The sequence below is a fragment of the Nanorana parkeri genome, unplaced genomic scaffold, assembly GCF_000935625.1.
Source record: "Nanorana parkeri isolate BGI_ZX_2015 unplaced genomic scaffold, ASM93562v1 scaffold31, whole genome shotgun sequence".
Taxonomy (NCBI): domain Eukaryota; kingdom Metazoa; phylum Chordata; class Amphibia; order Anura; family Dicroglossidae; genus Nanorana; species Nanorana parkeri.
Genome location: NW_017306299.1, coordinates 2,112,214 through 2,135,023, shown reverse-complemented (window position 1 = coordinate 2,135,023; position 22,810 = coordinate 2,112,214). Strand labels below are relative to the sequence as shown.

Here is a 22,810-nt window from a genome sequence, read left to right as displayed (position 1 = left end):
TCAGTTGATCTTCCACAAATGTGATAAAGGAATCTAAACCGCACTCCACGCAACGATAATGTCGTCTTATGATCGCATGCCAAGATCCCAGGTGATCCACAATACCAACGTTCAGCGTTTTCAGGTGATAAGTGGTTAAAAGTAGGGATGCTCCAATACCGTTTTTTTGGTATCGAGTACTGATATTTAGCATTTGGTACTCACCGATACCGAGTGCCAATACCGGTGCTTCCGCTGGCATGGAGCCGGCTTCCCAGGCAAACAGGAAGCCGGGCGGCAGGTAATGGCATGATGCCCGGCTTCCTGATTGCCCGTTTGCTGTTTGGCCAGCTCGTTTGTGATTGGACAGGAAACCGGCTTCCCAGCCAAACAGCATTGAACCAGCTTCCAGTCCAATCGTGAAGCTGGCTGGCGAGTAATGACCGGCTTCCTGTTTGGCCGGGAAGACGGCTCCATGCTGATTGGCTGGAAATCTGGCTTTCCAGCCAATCAGCATCGGGCCACCTTGATGCTGAAGCCGACTTCCCAGCCAGTCAGCAAGAAGCCAGCTATTTGGCCAATCAGGAAGCTGGGAGGTCGGTCATTAATCACCACCCGGCTTCCTGATTGCCTGGGAAGCCAGCTCCATGTTCCCCTATGGCACTGCCGATGAGGGGAAATCTTCCTCTGACCAGAAGTTATGTATTGGAGCATTTGGGAGAGTATGAGTACTCGCCCAAATAATCAGTATCGGCACCGATACTAGTATCAATATCGGTGCATCCCTAGTTATAAGTGTCACTCTCCCCGTGCAAAGATAAAACTTTCTACCCAAACTCACTGGAACGATTTGACCCTCTACAACGAGAAGGTCAAATCACACGTGATGTCATTTTGCACTAGGGCACAGCAATTTTCATCCTCTGGTTCCAGCGCTTCTCTCCAATCCGCAATAAACTTATTTTCTCAACCTCCCCTCACATCACCATATCGCCAACGAGGGATTCATCTAAAATCCAGCTAGGTCTGTCTGAAAATTTTCTGGGCAATGTCCTCACTGCTGTGCAGACAAGTGGTGGACTGTTAGATCCAGTCATGCATGTCTTCCCTCTGTGATAACAAACCAGGATGGCTTAGCACACGCTGACAGCTGAGATTTTTCTGGTATTAGCTTTCAGTTACTTTTTTTTAAGAGTTTAGGCCTGGTTCACACCTGGGCGTTTTACAGCGCGTTCCTACGCTCTGTAAAACGCTCAACATGTGAAAACCAATGATTGCCTATGGGCATGGTTCCCACCTGGGCGTTTTACGCGCTGCAAAATGCCCTACGCCCAAAGAAGTACGGGAGCTTATTTGGGGCGTATTTGCCACGTGTATCCATTGGGATACAGCCAGGTAGCCCTCGGAAATGCGCTGTAAAAACCCGCGACAAACGCGCATATTCGATACACCTAGGTGTGAACCCAGCCTTAGTGATGGCCACATGATCACTAAACCAAAGCTGACTGATCAGGACTGTGTGAGGAGCCCAATATTGATGGTTCCTCTAGGTTCATCCTCCCTCTTGGACGTCAACTCTCAGCAGCCCTTGGCTGACAATCTCAATACAAATTCGTGAACAAAACATGAGATTGTAGTCCATCACAGGAGCGAGCTTGGAGTGGTGACTACTTTACAACACACACAGGGACCATGGGAGACAAAAGTAGCCCCCCTCCAGAAGGAAGGACAGTGTCAGCACCAATTCAGAGATGATTTGAGGATCTACAGCCGAGTGATACACAAATAAGATACATTTTTGTTAACAGTTAACATACTTGAATATGTTTTTAAGATTTAAAGTGAGTTTAGTGTCACTTTAACTCCTTGATTCCCAGATGCCTTTGTAAAACAGGGACAGCGGCTCTTTATCCGAGTAGAGTATTAACATGGCACTGGGAATCAGCATCTCTGGAGGTTTCAGGTAGGGATATACCGATACCGAGTATTTGAGTACTCATACTCGTTCATATGCTCCGATGCCCAGAACAATACTTCCTGCATCAGGAACCCGGGCTGATTGGCCGGGAAGCCCGCTTCATGATCCCTCGCGGAGTTCAGCTACTCCACACTTTATATTATTTGCTCTTAGGTATGCTTCAAACAACCTGTAAGTCTACGGAACACAGACAGGTCCTCCTATAAGAATATTGAGAGCAGACAATGGTGAAAACAAGGCGAGGTTTCTGAACTCACGGGAGGTGAACCGTGACCAAATTTTGAAGAACGGGTTTGGCAGGAATACGGAAAACATCCTTTAATCAGCGGGAATGTCTGCAGTTAAATAAAGATGACAAGTTATTAATAGAGTTTGGCCCGATCCTGGTGTTGGACTGGACATTGTTTTCTTTAGATTTCATGGCTTTACCTCGGCGTCCTTCTTCAAAGTTTTTTGAAAGGGGAAAAGAGAGCGTTCTTTATTGTTTCTGCTTCCAATCTCTGTCTGCGTTCAGCCATGCTGGAGGAACACAGACCGCAGAAAGAAGCATGTCAGTGGTTGCTTTGGGTGCCAAGCTAGGCGCCATGTACTCACCAGGGCCCTAAAAGACCAATGAGGTAAGGCTGACTTTACTCAGTGTTTACCCTTCAAGCTGCTATCTGAGCACAAAAAATGCCTTTTTCTTAATAGCCCCAAAGAATATAAATCCACTTTGTGTGTACCAACTGCCTTTGCAAATCAAGTTCTTACCTTTTTAAAAGTAGCAGTGACACCGTCACTGTACTGTACATAGCCTGTGCAGTGAGCAGAGCTCCTCCCCTCCCCTGGGCTCTGGTGGTCGAAGTACCGCTGGCAACACCACATCTAATGCAGGTTCCATCGCTTTGCAGCACTGGGGGTCCCCAGTTCAAATCCCAGTCAGGATGCAAAGAGTTTGCATGTTCTCCCTGTGCTTGTGTGGGTTTCCTCTGGGTACTCCGGCTTCCTCCACACTCCAAAGACATGCTGGAAGGTTAATTGGCTCCAGTCTAAATTGGCCCTGTATATATGCATGTGAGATGGGACCTTAGATTGTAAGCTCCTTGAGGGCAGGGACTGATGTGAATGTGCAGCATCTAAAGTGTTGCGTAAATTGTCAGCGCTATAAAATATCTGAGACCTGGTTTACTTGCCAAAGGATATAAATTTCTGTCCATGCAGTTCTGTGATTTATACTGCTCTGCGGACCAATACAGCTAGTCTGGTACATTTCTCTACAGCAGTTAATCAACACAGCTAGGTCATCTCACCACCACCAGCCTGTGGCTGGACAGTAGAGGAGAAAGAGAGCAGAAACAGACCCAATAAGATCCTCTCTCTGCTCTCTTCCCCGCTAGCATGTTCCCTTGTCAGAAAATGTGGTCCCAAGTGCTTCTTCGTTGTCTCTCAGTCTCAGTGCTGCTATACAGAGGTTTATGCAAATAATTTTTCAAGAATTCATAATAAATACATAACTACTGTACCGATACTAGTATCTGTATCTATGCCAATACCGAGTATTTGGGTGAGCACTCGTACACGCCCAAATGCTCCCAATATCAATCCCGATACCACAACTTCCAGTATCATGAAGCCGTGCAGCAAGTCATTACACGCTATGATGGAGAGTGTGCTCAGTGTAAATAATGACAAAAACTAAACCTGGTTCATATACACTGAGTGGCCAGATTATTATGACCACCCCATCAGTACTTCGATGGCCCGCCTTTTGCCTTCAATACTGCGGCGATTCTTCTTGGCATTGACTCCACAAGATGGTGAAAGGTGATGCGAGGAATCTGACACCATGCCTGATGAATAGCACTGTCCAGTTCTGTGAGATTTGATGGTTGTGGAACCAGTTGCCTGATGGCTCTTTCAACTTCGTCCCACAAAGGCTCCATTGGATTGAGATCTGGTGATTGTGGGGGCCACCTAAGCAAGGTAAAGTCCCCCTCATGTTCTTGAAACCACTCCTGCACAATACGAGCAGCGTGGCATGGCGCATTGTCTTGTTGAAAAAAGCCATCTCCATTGGGATACGCCATCAACATGATAGGATGACCTGATCAGCAACGATACTTTGGTATGTTGTGCTATTGAGACTTTGTTCCACACAAATTAAAGGGCCCAAATCATGCCAGGAAAACATGCCCCAAACTATAACACTGCCCCCACCAGCTTGAAGGGTTGTACTCATGCATGTGGGGTGCATGCTTCCAAGCTGTTCCCGCCAAATTCTCACTCTGCCATCTGCATGATGCAACTGGAAACGTGATTCATCGAACCACATTACTTTTTTTTCCAATGCTCGACTGTCCAATCCCTGTGTTCCTGTGCGAATTGGAGACGTTTTATCTTGTTAACTGCAGACAGCGAAGGTGTTGGAACAGGCCTTCGGCTTCCATATGCCATACGATGCAGTGCACGGCGAACAGTGCGTTCAGATATCATTTGAGAGGATCCCTGATTAAGATCTGCAGTAATTTGATGCACTGTTGCCCTTCTGTTGTCTTGTGCCAGTCTTGCCACTCTCCGTTCTGCCCTAACATTGACTAGTTGCTGAGGGCCACAATTTGCACGTTCAGACCCAGATTTTCGGTTGACAGTCCAGTCTTTAAACACTTTAACAACCGCTGCTCTTGAACACATAACACATTCTGCTGTTTTGCTGATACTCGCTCCATGGCTCCGAGCGCCAACAATCATCCCACGTTCAAAGGCTGTTAAATCGCGTTGTTTCCCCGTATCTTCAGAAAACAAATCACTTCTACTGTCGTGGTAAACAACCTGGTTCCCTATTTATAATGGTCTGGCCCTCTAGCAACTTCAGCGCAAAATTATAGCTAATTATAGGTAATTTGCCTACAAACGTCAGGTGGTCATAATAATCTGGCCACTCAGTGTATAGTTTGCCTTTAACCACCTGACGTCTGGCCGTTGTAGTTAAACGGCCAGGCTGTGGCCTCCTGGATGCAGGCGGGCGTTTTTAAAGCTAGAGATGTTTGTTTGCATACAAGCGTTCGGGAGGCTATAGAGCCACACGATCACTTGTTTGCTGTCTCCAAAGGTGCACCCCTGCTGATCCTACGTGGGCCTGGCACGACGTCTCTGACTGGAGATCGGATGGAGATCAGTGCACAACCTCCCTCTGATCTCCCCTCCGGTGTCTGAATGGGGAACATCACTTCTGTATTTAGCTGTCATTCCTGGCTACAGAAGCCAGAGAGAAGCTGATGAAGCAGATCTCTGCTTCATCAGCTTCTCTGGGGGTCCCTAGGTGACATTAGGAGTCTTAAAGACCCCTGATGCCTCCATAGAGAGGACTTGTCATTGTAAATTTGCTATCACATAGGGTGCTTCTCAGTCCCCTGTGATAGCCATAAAGTTAAGTGTATAAAAAAAAATAAAAGTTTAAAATAAATAGTCACATATAAAAAACACACACAAAAAAAAGTTTAAAGTTCCCCCACCCCCTCATACAAACACAAACGTGTCGGGTGTGCTTACATACAAAGACAATGATTGTATTGCACATGTTACATATCACCGCGTGAGCAATAATTCTCGGGTCTTTAATTACTGTGAACACTGAACTGGTGAGCGGTAAAATCTTTTAAAGCATCGCCTATGGCCAATTTTGGGTATGGCAATTTTTTTGCGATTTCACGGGCACACGCAATTTAAAGGAGAACTATGTGGTGAGTGATTTCCACTCATCCTCATAGTTAGAGCCGACGTGTGACAAAGAAGCTGTTACAGGTCAGCTCTATCGATCGGGAGGTGAGCAGAAACATGGCGCTGATCCGCTCACTTCCCGATCGTCTCCCTGCGGTGAGGAATGACTGTCAGTCACCGCTCCACGCAGGGATTCCTCCCTCCCCTCTCCAATCCTCCAACGCTGACTGGAGGAACGGACGGGGAGGTGGCGGGTACAGGTGGCTCTGGCTCTAGATAGGCAGAGCCAGCTGTCACTCACGCAGCTGGGTGGATCTCGACAGTAATGTTGGGATTTGTCCCGACTGCGGCACTCTCAGTATACTGCGTGCTGTAGCTCGCGGTATACTGAGCTTTGGGTCACGGGGGGACGCTAGTATATGTCCTCCCGGGACCCTAAAGAGAACTATGGGGAAAAACACTCACCCCATAGTTCGATTTTAAAGGCTTGACATGTTTGGTGTCTATTTACCCAACGTGACCCCGTCTTTTATATTTTACCAAAATAAATGGGGAATAATAAATGTTTCATAATATAAAGTAGGGAAAACATTTTTTTTTTTTACAAAACTTGTGGTCCTTTTTGCTTTGTATAGTAAAAATGAAAAACCCCTAGTGGTGATTAAATACCACCAAAAGAAAGCTCTATCTGTCCCCCAAAAAATGGTATAAATTTAATTTCAGTACCGCAGCACTGAATACTTAAAAATGGCCTGGCCAGGAAGGAGTTTTAACACCCCGGTCAGCAAGTGGTTAATATTGGTGCTTGGGGTGCAAAATAGTCCAGCACCGGCCCTGTTCTGACCCAGAACAAGTGCGGAATCTTGACTTCTCCACTGGGTCCCGGCCTCAGAAGTGCCAGGCAATTAGCATTATCAGAAAAAGACCAGCGCAGCCCCCATGTTTCTCCAATGACAGCTGAATTTGAGTGGGTTGGATAGATAGGTGGTAAGATGTTTCTCAGGAGTGTCGATGAATGGAATGTAACATTTCCGCAGCATGCTCACTGCGTCGTCTGACTCCAAGTTCATGTGAACTCTTCGCCGCTCATTGCGTGTGGATTTAGCATTTTTGGGAAAATCAAGTGTCTTCCTGGAAATGAAGAGCCGTAAATCCATTAAAAGGCAGCCAAATCTTGAAATGCTCAGTCACTTATCTATTTAGAGGCAAGTTATTCTGAGTGGAATGGATTTTTTTTTTCCAACGTCCTGAAAAAGAACAGGATGTACCACCGCGAGCCCTGCTTTTAAATCTACCTCCGTGACAACGTTTTAACGTGGCCAGAATGACAATTATTCCAGACGTGTTTAGTATGGTGGAGGTAGAAGAGACCGCACCACTGGAAGAATGTCAGACATATGCAGGCACGTGGTAGTAAATCACAAAGTCAGCTGTCAAAGGAAATCTTCAGTCCAGTTTGATTTTCGGAAACTTCCAGAAAACCTCTGAGGTTTCCTTACACCCGGCATTGCAACAGAACAAAGTCTTACAATAGACACGAATAGGATCAGTGGGTTACAGGGAGGGTTAGTGTTAGGGGTGCAGGGAGGGTTAGTGTTAGGGGTTCTGGGAAGGTCAGTGTTAGGGTTACAGGGAAGGTCAGTGTGAGGGTTACAAGGAGGGTTAGTGTTAGGGGTACAGGGAAGGTTAGTGTTAGGGGTACAGGGAGGGTTAGTGTTAGGGTTACAGGGTAGGTCAGTGTTAGGGTTACAGGGAGGGTTAGTGTTAGGGTTACAGGGTAGGTCAGTTTTAGGGTTATAGGGAGAGTTAGTGTTAGGGGTACAGGGAAAGTCAGTGTTAAGGTTACAGGGAGGGTTAGTGTTAGGGTTACAGGGTAGGTCAGTGTTAGGGTTACAGGGAAAGTCAGTGTTAAGGATACAGGGAGGGTTAGTGTTAGGGGTACAGGGAAAGTCACTGTTAGGGGTACAGGGAAAGTCACTGTTAGGGGTACAGGGAACGTCACCGTTGGGGGTACAGGTATTGGAGGCTAAAATATTTGAGGTTTTGGAGGAGACCCAGAAGAATCCGGCATAAACAGTTTGAGAACATACAGACCCTGTGCAGGCAATCACTATCATCTTTCCAGTGGTTGGGGGGATGCTTCTTTAGCCATTGTGCAGCCCAATTCCAAGCTGCCAATTTTAATATACTTTTGCTAGAGCAGCATCTATAATCCCCGAAATTCTGAGCAACTTCTGTGAAGTAAGCAGGGGACGACTTGTTATGTAAACCTCCATGGAGATTGTGATTATAATTTCGGCTTTGTAATGAGTCATTTAAGATAAATGTTGCCTGATTATGGCACATAGAGATCATTAAACATTACTTGTTCTCATTCCTGAGTAGGGTACACATATGCACATCGAGTTTTGGAGGCAAATACCTTGAAAGAATTACTTAGCAGCTAAGAGACGACAGAGAACTAAAGAGCTCAACACATTATCTTGTTGTTTTTTTGTTAAAGGGAACGGCGCATAAAAACTTTTAAAATGTAAACCCTAAAAATAAACTTCTCTCCGGCCATTGACAGTGTTATGTTATATCTGTTCGATAATTACCAAAAAATACCTGTTGATCCTGCCAGAAATTCAGAGCTGTCCTGTGCATCTGTGTCTATGTTTGCTCAAGGAGTCCTACCAGTTCTTATCATGGACTACAGGTCAATTATTCCTATGTCAAGGAGAGGGGGAGGAATTCGGTAGTTTTAACTAAGCCCCAATGTTGTCAGTCCATAACAGGAGTTAAGGAGCATGTCTAGTACATCAACAGGTATTTTTTTGCACTTGCAGGGTCTTTAAAGGATAACTATGCGGTGAGTGAATTACATGCATCCCCATAGTTAGAGCCGACGTGTGACATTAAAACTGTCACACGTCGGCTCTATTGATCGGGTAGTGAAGGAAAACATACCGCCGCTCGCTCACTTTCCAATCGTCTCCCTGCAGAGAGCGGTGACTGTCACGGCTCCCCACAGGGATTCTCCCCTACCCTCTCTATTTCTCCAGCTCTGACTGGAGGGACGGATGGGGCGGGCATAGCTGGCTCTGACTCTAGATAGGCAGAGACCACTGTCAATCAGCCAGCTGGGTGGATCCCGACAGCATTGTTGGTATTCGTCCTGGCTGCGGCACTCTCAGCATATAGCAGGCAATAGCCCGCTATATACTGAGTTTTGGGTCACGGGAGGTCGTTAGTATATGTCCTCCTGTGACCCTAAAGAGAACTATGGGAAAAATAGCTACTCCATAGTTCTCCTTTTACAGGGATACAAATTAGGGAAATGGGCATGTATTGCAGATAAGTACTTCATATGTTTGTGGATTTTTTTTTTTCATCATCCATCCAGCTAACCACAAACGTTTTCTAACATATAGACCAGCCTTTCTCAACTATTTTAAAATGGAGGAAGCCTTGAAGTGATTTTCATGTCCCAGGGAACCCCAGCTAATTAATTACAATCTCTAGAGCATGCAGTACATTAGTGTGAACAGTAAGGAATGTGTTGCAATTTGCGTATTTGACGCCCTGGGATGCTCTATATGACAAAATTATTTTCAGTAAAAAAATAAAATGAAACTGATGATACTCATGGCCTGAAGAGAGATGCAGACAGTGAAAATTGTAGTGCTTCCTCACATTGGTGGTCAGTGGAGAAACACCCCCTTACAGTACATTGATAGTGAGTCGAGATGTGCCCCCTTACATTCGTGGTCAGTGACATTCTCCCTTACATAGGTGGTTAGTGGCGACTGGTTCCCTTAGATTGGTGGTCAGTGGGGAAAAAGACCCCTGTAGAATAGTGGTTCATTGGGAGACTGTTCCACATACACTGGTGGTCAGTGGGAGAAGGGCTCCATTACACTGGGGGTCAGTGGGAGAAGGGCTCCATTACACTGGGGGTCAGTGGAAACAAAAAACTATTACATTGATGGTCAAGAATCCCCTCCCTTACAGATAGCTTAAAGATCATTGGCGTTAATGGTTTCTTATCTGAGAGTAATAAATTGGTAATTGCTGGAGGAACCCCTAGCAACTCTTGAGGAACCTTAGCTGAGAGAGACTGGTGTCGATTAACAGCAGAGGTACTTTGTTGCATACATTTGTAAATATTAGGGATGCACAGATACTTTTCAAGTACCAGTGCAGATACTTGGCATTTTCATGAGAACTACCAGGGTTGCAGCGGTTGCAGCTGGGACCCGGCTCTGGCACTCCACCACTGTCCTGAAGTCATTAGTCGGTATTGTTTTAGAAAAACTGTCACATGACAAACAAAAATGTATCAGTACCCGTACTTGTAAGTAGTACCGAGTACCGAGTACTGTACTTGGTATCTGTACAACCCTAGTAAATATAATTGAGGCCACACCACCGGAGACCAGGTACTTTTGTAAACCTCTGTCCAACTGTAATTAATTAGGGAATCCATACTGGCACTTATGGTACAGCAACACACAAGAACTTCAGACTTGTCCAAGACAGCTGGAAATTCACATTGTGTATCGGCATCAAACACATAAAAAACAGAAAGAAACGACAGTGCAATATTTGAGCAAAAATATAGTCAGTGAAGTGTCAGGACATTGTGAAGGAGGAATAAGGATGACCGCTAAGGAACATGAATCTCTAACAACAAGTCAGCAGTAGTGATGGGCTCGGGTGTGTTCGCAGCTCCACGTGCCGAGCCCGCCAGGAAGCTGACAGCGCGCAGCGCCAATCACAGGCACTTAGAAATTTCCCGATCTCTGCAGTTGCGGACCGGGAACATGTCTCAGTACCTGTGATTGGCGCTGTCAGCTTCCTGGCGGGCTCGGCACATGGAGCTGCAAACACGCCCGAGCCCATCACTAGTCAGCAGTGCCAGCTCCTACATTTTCATCCAGTGAGGGGGAACCCTCCTTATAGGTACGGTCATAAAACCATTTCCTGTCTATCCTATTCCTACAACCCTAAACTGCCAAGAGCGGTAATTGGGATAATAGTCTTTTAAAACATCGCTAACGCATATCTAGGGAAAATGTTGTCTGTTTCACAGGACATTGCAATTTCCTCTTCTTTTATTTCAATATTCATTATGATCGTGTAGAGATTACAGAAATCCTACGTCTAGACTTAGTTTCCTGGTTGTTATTTATGTAACTTTGGGTCAATGGGTTTGTAGTTCTATTTTGAGAATCCGCTCATGTGCAGGGTCATTAAAGAAACATTGTCACCTTATCCATTCAGGGCAAATAGACACTGTCTCTGCAAAGGGCTCCCCCCCAACCCCCTTATACTCCGGGCCGGGTGGCACGTCATGACTCACCTTCTGGCTTCCTGATTGGTCAGGAAGCCAAGCTTCCTAGCCAGTCAGGAAGGTGGGAAGTGACATGCCACCCGACTTCCAGATTGGCTAGGAAGCCGGCTTCACTTGTTGCTAGGCAGCCTGGCTTCCTGACCAATCAGGAAGCCGGAGGGCACCTCATGACCCGGCTTCCTGATTGGTCAGGAAGCCAGGCAGCCTCGGCAAGTGATGCCGGGGTTTTTCTCGATAGAACACTAGCTTCCCAGGCAATCAGGAAGCCGCGTGACGGGTCATTATCTGCTGCCCGACTCCCTGATAAGCGGAGCACACGGCAGCGGTATCGGTACTCGGTATTGGCGGGTACCGGAAAAAAAAATATTGGTACTCGATACCGAAAAACCGATATGGATGCACCGCTACTGACAGTCCTAGGTAAACTTTGCGGATCAGAGGAATGGAATTGGAATTTGTGTAGATATAACATTATAAATGTCTCTCTTGCAGGAATTGTGTTGCCTTTTCTCATAGAAAGACTGTAGTATGACAACACCAAAACCTTTGCAAATGATCTTAAAGATGAACTCCTGCCAAAGAAGCTTATGAAGCAGAAATCTGCTTCATGAGATGAACTCCTGCCTGATATTAAAAACACCTATGAATAGTTATATATTTGTTATAAATTGCTGGATTTGATTTGATTTCAGCCTTGTGTAATCCTCTGTACAGCACCATTTAGGCTGAGAGAGGGAGAGCAAGCCCTTGGGACCAATCAGTCATCCTTCGGGCTCATATGCCGACAAGGAACATGCCGACAGTTGAGATATGAGAGGAGAGAGACAATCTCAAGGATCTGTAGCTGCTCCTTTACTATCCAGTCACATGCTGGTGGCTAGGAGATGACCTAGCTGTGCTACTGAAAGGAGAACTATGGGGTTAGGGCTTTTCCCCATAGTTCTCCTTAGGGTAATGGGAGGACACAAACTAGCGTCCTCCCGTCACCCTAGGCTCAGTATACAGCTCGCAGTGTACTGAGACGCCGCAGCCGGAACGGATCCCGACATCGATGTCGAGATCCGCCGAGCTGCGTGAGTGACAGCTGGCTCTGCCTATCTAGAGGCAGAGCCAGCTGTACCCGCCCCTTCCCCCGTCCTTTCCGCCAGTCAGCGCTGGCGGATCAGAGAGGGGAATCCAGCCCTCCCCCTGTCACGGCAGAGAGCCGTAACAGGATCGAGAGGTGAGCGAACCTGGTATGTGTTCGCTCACCTCCCGATCTACTGAGCTGACCTGTGACAGTCTCATTGTCACAGGTCGGCTAGAACTATGAGGTGAGTGAAAATCACTCATCCTCATAGTTCTAGCCGACTTGTGACAATTAAACTATCACATGTCGGCTCAATAGATCGGGAAGTGAGCGAACACATACCGTCGCTCGCTCACTTCTATATCATCTCCCTGCAGAGAGCCGTGACTGTCAGTCACTGCTCTCACAGGGATTCCCCCCCTCCCCGCTCCGATCCTTCAGCGCTGATTGGCGGAACGGACAGAGGAGCGAGCTGGTACAGCTGACTCTGCCTCTAGATAGGCAGAGCCGGCTGTCACTCACGCAGCTAGGTGGATCTCAACAGCATTGTCGGGAACTGTCCTGGCTGTGGCGGCCTCAGTATACCACGAGCTGTAGCTTGGGATATATTGAGCTTTGGGTCACTGGAGGACGCTAGTATATGTCCTCCCATGACCCTTAAGAAAACTATGGGAAAAAACACTTACTCCATAGTTCTCTTAACTGCTGCAAAGAAATGTACCAGACTAGCTGTACAGTCCCACAGAGCAGGATAAATCTCAAAGCTCAACAGACAGCAATATTAAATCCATTGGCAGGTAAACCAACTCTCGTATATGTATTTCAATTGTGTATTTAGCTGTTTGCATGACGTTTAGTTTTACCTGCTTGAAATGTATAATTGTTCGATTTGGGTCTGTAAATAATATAAACATACATTATATCTATTTAAATGTATTTATTTGCGCATGCGTCGTTGGAATCATGTACACTTCTACTTACTTTTTCTTGATGAAGAAATTCTAATTGAGGCGAGGTGGCCCTTGAGAATTTCGCCATCATTATTTCCAGGGCTAATTTCTCTCACCTGCGTGGAAATAAATGATGATGGAGAGCGATCATGGAAAGTTCCAGCGCTATACACGCACTTTCCTTTTCATAATACGTCCTGTGACGTTTAGACTCGTGTAAATTAATATACAAACAGGAGTTCAGTCCACGAAAAGTGTAGTTTGGCTAGCTGGAAAAAAAAGTTTATTGATTATTAACTTTATTAATTAACAATAGTTGATTATCTGTCATAGATTGGGGTTTTCATTGAATTTGTAGGTTTGCCGTCAAAATATTGAAAAACAACTCCGAGAACTGATACGTTTTTCAAGATATATCGGGTAGATGTTCAGCGGCCACATCATTGGTACACCTGAATGTTAGAGTGATATTAAAGTCAAAAGGTTTTCTCAAATGCTGATGAAATCACTTACAATGGACGCTGCTCCTTGATGTTTACAAGTTTTAGTTTCCTGCAGGATCAGCCAGTCCCCTGAGCACTGGTCCTAATATGCTGTTTTAGGGTGGCTCCTTTCCCTTTCAGGGTCCTATAGTGCAGGGCTTAAAAATCCCAATCGCCAGGTGTCCATGGTGACTATAAATTGTGTTTTGGCACCTGCGCTTTTGTCGGCTTCTGCCGCTGCATCAGCTCTGCTGACCCCCATGTTTGAAATAGCCAATAGCAGGCTGGCTATTGCTCCCAGCCACTGCCTGCTGTGTTTACATTCAGCCGCCTCAGCAGGCAGCTGTCATTCCCCAGCTAAAGCTATTAAAGTGGAAAGGTGACACTAGGAGTCTAATAGACCCCTAATGTCACCCTAAAGAGAACCTGTCACCTCCAATGCGCTATCACATAGTGCCCCCCATGTGATAGCAATGAAGTTAAGTAAAGGCGCTACACATGTCAGGTATCGCGGCGTGCACCATTTAAAACTGTGATTGAAAATTACAACTGTTGTTGAAAATAAAGCGTTGTTAAAAAAAATTACCTGATTCATGATTCAAAGCAAATTTGTCAAGCCCTGCTATAGAGAATCCCTTGTGTGCGCTAGTAAGCAGTGTGTGTCTCCACAAACACACAGGCTCAGCAAAGCAAGACACTCCCCTTCCTTCCTCCCTCCTTCCTTCTCCAAGCTAATTGATGGACAGCTGCTTTTATAGCCTCTTTATGTAATATTTGATTTACTTTTTTATTTCCCTTTAATAGAATTGTTATATTAATCTTTGAAGCCAGGTTTAGCAAGCCCCTTTGTTTTTGGGGAGGCACTTCAGCTGGACGAGTGCCCCAGCCACTGGCCCGTTTCAGGGCTACCCAGTCTTTTTGAGTGCTGTGAACCTGCCAGCCTGCAATTCTGATGTTGTGATACCCAGTAGTAGTGATGACCGATACCAATACTAATATTGGTGCCAATGCAGAGAATTTGGTACTCCTACTCGCCCAAATGCCCCGATACCTTTCCCGATACCGGAACTTATGGTCAGAGGAAGATTTCCTCTGACCGGCAGTGCCGCGAGGGAACATGGAGCCGGGAAGCTGGCTCGATGCTGTTTGGCCAGCTCGATGCTGATTGGCCGGGAAGCCGGCTTCCCAACCAATCAGTGTCAAGCCGGGCAAACAACTATGATAATATGGCGACACGACCCCCACCCTGCAGACAAATCATTCCCCTCACATAGATCCTTAGCAGCAGTCATTACCGTACCAGTCCCTCAGCCAGCTGGGCAGACACCACTCTCCAAGCTCTGCTGGATCTGCCCACGTCTCCTGTGTGTACAGCGTCCACGTGATCGGCCCTCAGCCTGCTACTGCGGATGCACAGGATTGCTGAATGAGAGCGCTGGGCAGTCTGCGCATGCGCAGTAGCAGGCTGAGGGCCAATCACGTGGACGCTGTACACACAGGAGACGTGGGCAGATCCAGCAGAGCTTGGAGTGCGGTGTCTGCCTAGCTGACCGAGGGACTGGTACGGTAATGACTGCTGCTAAGGATCTGTGTGAGGAGAATGAGGTGCCTGCAGGGTTGGTGTTGTGTCACCTTATTGTAAGATCTGTTTGGCCGGCCTAAATCCCCATTGGCTGGGAAGCCAGCTTTCCCAGCCAATCAGCATCGAGCCGGCCAAACAGAATGGAGTCGGCTTCCCGGGAAATCAAGAAGCCAGACGGTGGGTAATGACACATCGCCTGTCTTCCTGATTGCCCGGGAAGGCTGCTCTATGCTACCGGAAGTACCAGTATCGGCACTTGGTATCGGTGAATACCGAAATATAAATATCAGTACTCGTACTCGATACCGAAAAACTGGTATTGGTGCATCCCTACCCAATAATATTTGCGAATATCTGGAAACCCTCCGCCTCCTTTGTGTTTAGGTGCCATAAGTTGTTCTAGGTCTATTCAATGATGTTTATTCCACATATAGGATGTGAAAGACGTGTGGTGATTGGTACATGAAGGTGCTTTGAATGTCGATTGGAATGGCTTGAAAGACATAAGAGATACTTTCGAGGATATTCATTTTTATGATTGGAGGCTCTGCCAAACCATGGCAATTGGGGTTTCTCCCAATCTTGAAGAGTCTTTTTTTTTCTACGCCTTCAATGATGTTGATTTTTATATTAATACATTTGGTAATAATAATTTTCATTTTATTGTACCGTGTTTGTCTTCTTTTTTTTTCTCTTTTATCGTCATTCCGTGAAATATAAGTAGCCTACGACGATTAGCTGTAATCTATAAAACTCCCACAAGCAACAGGATATAAAATTACTTTACGCCTTTTACAAGTGCAAATCGAAACGAAGGGGTGATTCACGCCTATGCCATCTATACCATGTGCGGCGAGTACATTTTTTCCACTGAATCACCACCGAGCGAACAGACTGTCATTAATTCTGTCGACAGTGTCTATTATTCTGGTCCAAAACCGAGCTACAAGCCTGCACACGTCACACAGCAAGCCCACTAATCTCCAGAAATTGGAGGCTCTCTTCCACACTGACCTTTGTTATGTGTTCTGGAGGATGCAGCAAACGGTGTGCCAAGGCTGGCAAATTCTAACATGCTCCGTTAAAAGAGTCTGTGATCCTAAATTATTAGTGACGTTAGGAAAAGATCACAATGTGTGCTGTTACCCTTCCAGCTTTTCTTCATTTTAACAATCTTTTTAAATCTTTTCATTTACTTCCCTTTCCTTTTACTTTTCCTTCCATCCTCTCCCCTCTCCTCCCCTGTTCTTTATTTCCTTTCCTTTCCCCTACCTTCCTTTCTTTCCTTTTCCCTTCCCCTCTTCTCCTGCCCCACCCTTTACCCTTTTCTCCTTTTTTTTTTTGTTTTTCTTTTCTTTCCTTTTTTTCTTTTCCCATTTCCTCTTTATTTCCTTTTTATTTTTTTTCTCTTTTCCTTTTAAATTTCTCCTATTTCCATTTTCTTCGCTTTCTTGTTTTTACTCATCCTTCCTTTCTATTTTTCTTTTACTTCTAGTCTTTATTCATTTCATTTCTTTCGTTTGTTTCCCTTTTTTTGCTTTTTATTTTCTTTACCTCTTTCCTATTCCTCCTCTATTCTTTCCTTTACTTTTTTCTTTGCTTTTTCCCTTTTTTTTCCTGCCTTTTGCCCCTCTGTTACAGTTTCCATTTATTATTTTACTATTCTTGTTCCTTCATTTTGTCCTTCTATTCCTATTAATTTTCCTCTTCCATCGTTTTCACTCATCCCCTCCTCTCCTCCTCTTCTCTTGTCTCCCCTCCTCTTCTCTTGTCTCCCCTCCTCTTCTCTTGTCTCCCCTCCTCTTCTCTTGTCTCCCCTCCTCTTCTCTCTCCCCTCCTCTTCTCTCTCCCCTCCTCTTCTCTCTCCCCTCCTCTTCTCTCTCCCCTCCTCTTCTTTTCTCTTTCCTCTTCTTTCCTCTCCCCTCCTCTCCTTCTCTCCCCTCCTCTTCCCTCTTCTCTCTCCTCTTCTCTCTGCCCTCCTCTTCTCTGCCCTCCTCTTCTCCCCTCCCTTCTTCTCTCCACTTTTCCTGTCTCCTAAATTTTTCTTCCCTCCTCTCCTGTTTTCTCCTGAATTACTTGCATTTGTTATGTATTTAAAGCACAACTCCGAGCAGAATTTTTCTTAACCCTTGCAGTGGGGCTACCTCCGCACAGCAAGGGTTAACTGCTCTTTTTGTCTGGGTTAAAAAAAAAGTTAGACTCGCTCGATCCTCAGAGCCAGCTTGCTCTTAGACTTGTCCCTGGATCCTTTCTCCCCCTCCGCTGCAGTGGTATAAGGTTTTGTATATCATCATGTTCTTTAGACGTTAGGATGCTGAGGAACATACCTCAGGGACCGGAGTAGCAGCCAGCCGGCTCTGCGGTTTGGGTGAGTATAACTTTTTTTTTTGCAGCAAAAGGAATGTTGTCTTTTAAGGTAAGACAATATATTGCCGGTAACTGGTCACCCAGCTCGAGTAGCTGGTGTCCACAACTTCAAATCCCCCACTACAACCACCCTGAGGTCAGTATGATGAGTTTTGATGAGAATTCTCTGCTCCACACTGAGCTGTGTGGGAGAGATAACACAGCTGACCAAATCAGAGGTGCCTTGCTGACGTATTCTCTGATTCAGTAGTAAAGCACACCAGAGCGTTATGAATAACTCGGAGAACAGGAAAATGCACCATAAATAATACATGTAACAGAACATCAAAATGCATCACAAATGCCGGAACATACGTCTGAAATTCAACGTCCAAAAGGATCACTAGGTGCATGGATTTTAAAGATGCAAATGTGAACCAGCTCATCTCTACCTTCCTTTCCTCCCTACCTTCCTTTCCTCCCTACCTTCCTTTCCTCCCTACCTTCCTTTCCTCCCTACCTTCCTTTCCTCCCTACCTTCCTTTTCCCTCTACCTTCCTTTTCCCTCTACCTTCCTTTTCCCTCTACCTTCCTTTTCCCTCTACCTTCCTTTTCCCTCTACCTTCCTTTTCCCTCTACCTTCCTTTCCTCTCTACCTTCCTTTCCTCTCTACCTTCCTTTCCTCTCTACCTTCCTTTCCTCTCTACCTTCCTTTCCTCCCTACCTTCCTTTCCTCCCTACCTTCCTTTTCCCTCTACCTTCCTTTTCCCTCTACCTTCCTTTTCCCTCTACCTTCCTTTTCCCTCTACCTTCCTTTTCCCTCTACCTTCCTTTTCCCTCTACCTTCCTTTTCTCTCTACCTTCCTTTCCTCTCTACCTTCCTTTCATCTCTACCTTCCTTTCCTCTCTACCTTCCTTTCCTCCCTACCTTCCTTTCCTCCCTACCTTCCTTTCCTCCCTACCTTCCTTTTCCCTCTACCTTCCTTTTCCCTCTACCTTCCTTTTCCCTCTACCTTCCTTTTCCCTCTACCTTCCTTTTCCTCTCTACCTTCCTTTCCTCCCTACCTTCCTTTCCTCCCTACCTTCCTTTCCTCTCTACCTTCCTTTCCTGCCTACCTGCCTTTCTACTCTACCTTCCTTCCTTTCCTCCCTACCTGCCTTTCTCCTCTACCTTCCTTTCCTCCCTTTCCTTCCTTTTCTCTCTACCTGCCTTTCCTCCCTACCTTCTTTTCCCCTCTACCTTTTTCTCTCTTTTTCCCCTCCCTTCTTCTGCTGTGTTACCTACCATGCATGTTTAATGTATGTTGGCAAGGCCACCTGTATTCTCCATCAGAAGCCTGGCAGACAGGGTGACATCGCAGAAGCACAACTGGGAGACGGGGCAAATTGTCACCATCCCATAACAGGAAGTGTCTGCACAAAGATCTTCATGGCAGGATCACCTGGGATTATTTTTTATGAAAGCCGCAGTATTCAAATAATTGAAAATTACTCTTAAAATGATGGTAAAAGATTTTGGTGATTGGGGTTACCTCTACTTCGAGGAGTGAGACAATAAGGCAGCTCTTTTAGACTCAGTAAGTTACTAAGCAACTAACCGTAAAATAATAAGTTGCCTTTTTCTTCTCTTTAGCCAATACCAAGTCCCGCAGCCACGAGTTTGCTGAGAAGAACTCGCTTGAGAAGTATGAATACGTCCTCCACCCAAGAACCACAGGGTTCACCTTCATCGTGGATCGTCTGAGGGAAGGTACTGAGTTTTTATGTTTATTGTGTACTGTCAACCATTGCATAACCTAGAAGAAAAGTGAACCCCCTGAAACAAATGTCTGCACCACAAAGGTTACATGAAAATTAACTTTATTATAAATTACACCACTCTATATAAATGTACAACACCCCACCCATATAATACAAATTTTTTTTTTGGTGGTGGGGGGCACCACCAAAAAAAAAATAATGATATCCAATACACCAGTTCCAGGGGCATAACTAGAAATCACAGGGCCCCATAGCAAAATCTTGTAAGGGGCCCTGTGATTTCTAGATAAGGCCACCTGATAACACAAACAGCCCACCTGAGGGTGACTTTGCAGCGCCCACCATAGACGCTCTATGGTGAGCTCTGCAGGGTCTCATGGGGGCGGTCAAGCCCTCTTACCTGTCTGACCGATCCTCTGTCCGCCTCCTTCTCCTCCCACGATCGCTTGCGGGCCCCCGCCTCCTCTGTCACTGGGCCCCGCCTTCTCCGTCACTGGGCACCACCTCAAACGCCGGGCCCGCCTCCCCATCGCTAAGACCTGCCTCCTCGATCGCTGGGCCCCGCCTCCTCCATCGCTGCCGACGACGGGCCCAGCCACCTCCCCCAAAGCTGCTGGTTGTCATCGACTCAGCAGCTGTGAGGAGGTATGCGCCGCTGCACATGTGAATGGCTGCATGTTTCTCCTCACAGCCGCCAGTGACAGCCAGCAGCCTGAAATGCCATAGCGACCCAGGCGGCCTGCACGGCATCAGGGGGATGTCCTGGCCGGGCCCCCCTGTGCCCAGGGGGCCCCGTAGCGGCAGCCTGGGTCGCTATGGTGATTTGTTAAGCCACTGACCAGTTTCTATATAGTGCTATCAACCATCCGGGAACTCAAACAGAGCCCTAGATAACGGGGAGTTATACGTTTTGTGAATGTTTCTAATCTGTGGGGAGCTGTTCATTTTGTATTGTGTCATGTAATTTATAATAAAGTTGTTATTTATTTTAATTTTTAATACTGTCTTTGTGATGCATTCGTTTCATGGGGTATCTTTCCTTGTGGGCTGCGGAATATGTTGGCGCTATATAAATAATTGTAATTGTTTTGTGTTCAGTTTTGCTTCCCTTGGTCTGCACACTTGGTGGAGCTGGTTAGTTTTTTCAGTATCAGCTACAGTATTTTATGGCACCCCGAGCATTCTGTTGCCACTGATGAATATACTTGCATTTTATATCATTCATACTCTGTGAACACTTATATTAACATTTTAAAATATTTCTGTTAACTTATTCATTAGGTCTCTTTGCATATCATTATGTAAGTTTTTTTAATGTTATTGTGAAGTTAGAAAACAGTTATGGATTGATTTTGGGGTTTTTATTTAAATATTTATCTAATTATTATTAGTATTTATATAGCCCTGACAATTTACGCAGTGCTTTACATAGTGCACATGCACATCAGTCCCTGCCCTCAAGGAGCTTACAATCTAAAGTCCCTATCTCGCATGCATACAGAGCCAATTTAGACAGGGGACAATTAACCTTCCAGCATGTCTTTGGAGTGACTCTTGAGTAAAACAAGATTTACATCCACTGCCTAAAAATTGTAACTACAGATTGTTATATTGACTCTTTGCTTCCCAGAACAAGGGCCCACCAACAGTACAAAAAGAAATATGATGCGCTGATACTTTAAATCGTATGACACAGATTCTGTGGCTCACAGAACAATGTTACACTGATTGGGGGGTACAGGACAGTGATACACTAAAAATTGGGGTTTCTACTTTAGTGTCACACTATCATTTTGGATCATGGCAAAATGACACACTAATATTTGGGGGTGACAGAACTATTACACACTGGTTCTGGGGGTCCTCAGGATGACCATATACTGACTCTTGGGGATACCCGAACAATGACACAGTGACACTTTGGGGTCCCAAAACAATGACATCTTGATATTGGGGATCCCAGAATAATGACAGGCTGAGACTTAGGGTCCCAGAACAATGCAGCACTAATATTTGATTGTCCCAGAACAATGCCACACTAATACTTGGCGGTCCAAGAACAACGATTCACTGATACTTTGGGGTTCCGGGAACAATGATTCACTGGTACTTTGGGGTCCAGGAACAATGATTCACTGATACTTTGGGGTTCCGGACCAATGATTCACTGGTATTTTGGGGTCCCGAAACAGTGGCACATTGATATTGGGGATCCCAAAATTATGATCGACTGACACTAAGTGTCCCATCCAATAACGATGCAACACTTGTATGTGGGGGCTCCAGAACAATGGCACACTGACACTTGGGGCCCCAGAAAAATGACACACTGATACTTGGGGCCGCACAACAATGACACACTGACACTTGACGCTCTCAGAACAATGACAGACTGACACGTGAGGGCCTCAGAATAATGACACACTGACACTTTGGGGTCCCAGAACAAAGACAGACTAACACTTAGGCCCCTGGAACAATGCAACGCTAATACTTGGGACTCTCAGAACAATTATATACTAATATTGGGGGGTGGACCCAGAACACTGACACACTAATGCTTAGGGATCCCAGATCAATGATACAGTGATACTTTGGGGTCCCAAAATAATGACACATTGATATTGGGGGTCCCAGAATAATGGCACACTGCCACTTGGGGTCCCAGAACAATGACACTTTGACATTTAGGGGCGTGAAACAGTGACACATTGACACTTGGGGTCCCAGGACAATTATACAATGACTTTTGGGGTCTCAGAACAAAAACACACTAATATTTCAGGTTACAGGCAAATAACATTCCCTGTTCTAAACATTTCCTTAAAAGGAAAACTCTTTTACAAAACCGTGTCTTGCAGTTATCAGCCTGAACTTTGAAATGCATTGTTCTCCTTGACCTCCACACAAACTTGCAACTTGTCATCTCACTGGGGAAAAGCGAGTCAGGAGGTCACATCGATGAGCCGTAAATTTCCTTCTTAGCTAGCGAAAGGGACACGTCTTAATGCCACCGGGTCACATGTCACAGAGACGCAGAACACAAAGCAGAAGACTAGTCCAGTACTTTTCACCCAGCTCTCCTCGTCTTCCAAAAACGACTAGAAAAATAGAGAAAGAAAAGGACTATTTTTTCCTGCAATCGGCCCCCAAGATCATGTTTACATTGCTCAGCATAATCTGTGCTTCAGTGGCAACTTTCATCCCCAGTGGTTTTCGTGTGAATTTGTTTCGGTTCTTGGCAGTCTCTGATCCTTGGGGAAAAGGGCCAGTGCAGAGAACATCAATTTACTCTAAAAATAGGGCAGCAAATATAGTCAGAGAAATCAAATTTGCTTTCTAAGTCTGCTGAATAAAAGCGAACAAAAAAAAAATGCATCTGCATTGAGCTGTGACCGGTGAGATACAGAGACTGATCTGAGCCGATTATCAAGGTAAAAGGGATATACGTTTGGCTGTATTGTAGTTGACGGCAGATTGCACCGCGAGTACAAATTGAATTCCGTAGCATGGGCTAGCTAAATTCATTGCAGTTCAATTTATCAAGGCAGCAATATTTTATGTTTTATGGGGCAACTCCATCCATAGCCAGTATTTTGTTAAAGATGAAATCCAGGCACAACGACTTTCAT

The 22,810-nt window shown here is 45.6% G+C and overlaps 1 protein-coding gene across 2 annotated transcripts in view; it reads left to right on the top strand.

Annotated features, from left to right (window-relative positions):
• Window positions 1-22,810, top strand: part of LCLAT1 (lysocardiolipin acyltransferase 1) — a 113,906-nt gene that overhangs the window by 32,773 nt on the left and 58,323 nt on the right. For both annotated transcript variants that reach the window (XM_018568233.1, XM_018568225.1), the window contains one exon: window positions 19,051-19,167. In XM_018568233.1, the coding sequence (XP_018423735.1) occupies window positions 19,051-19,167 (117 nt within the window). The remainder of the gene's footprint in view (window positions 1-19,050; window positions 19,168-22,810) is intronic.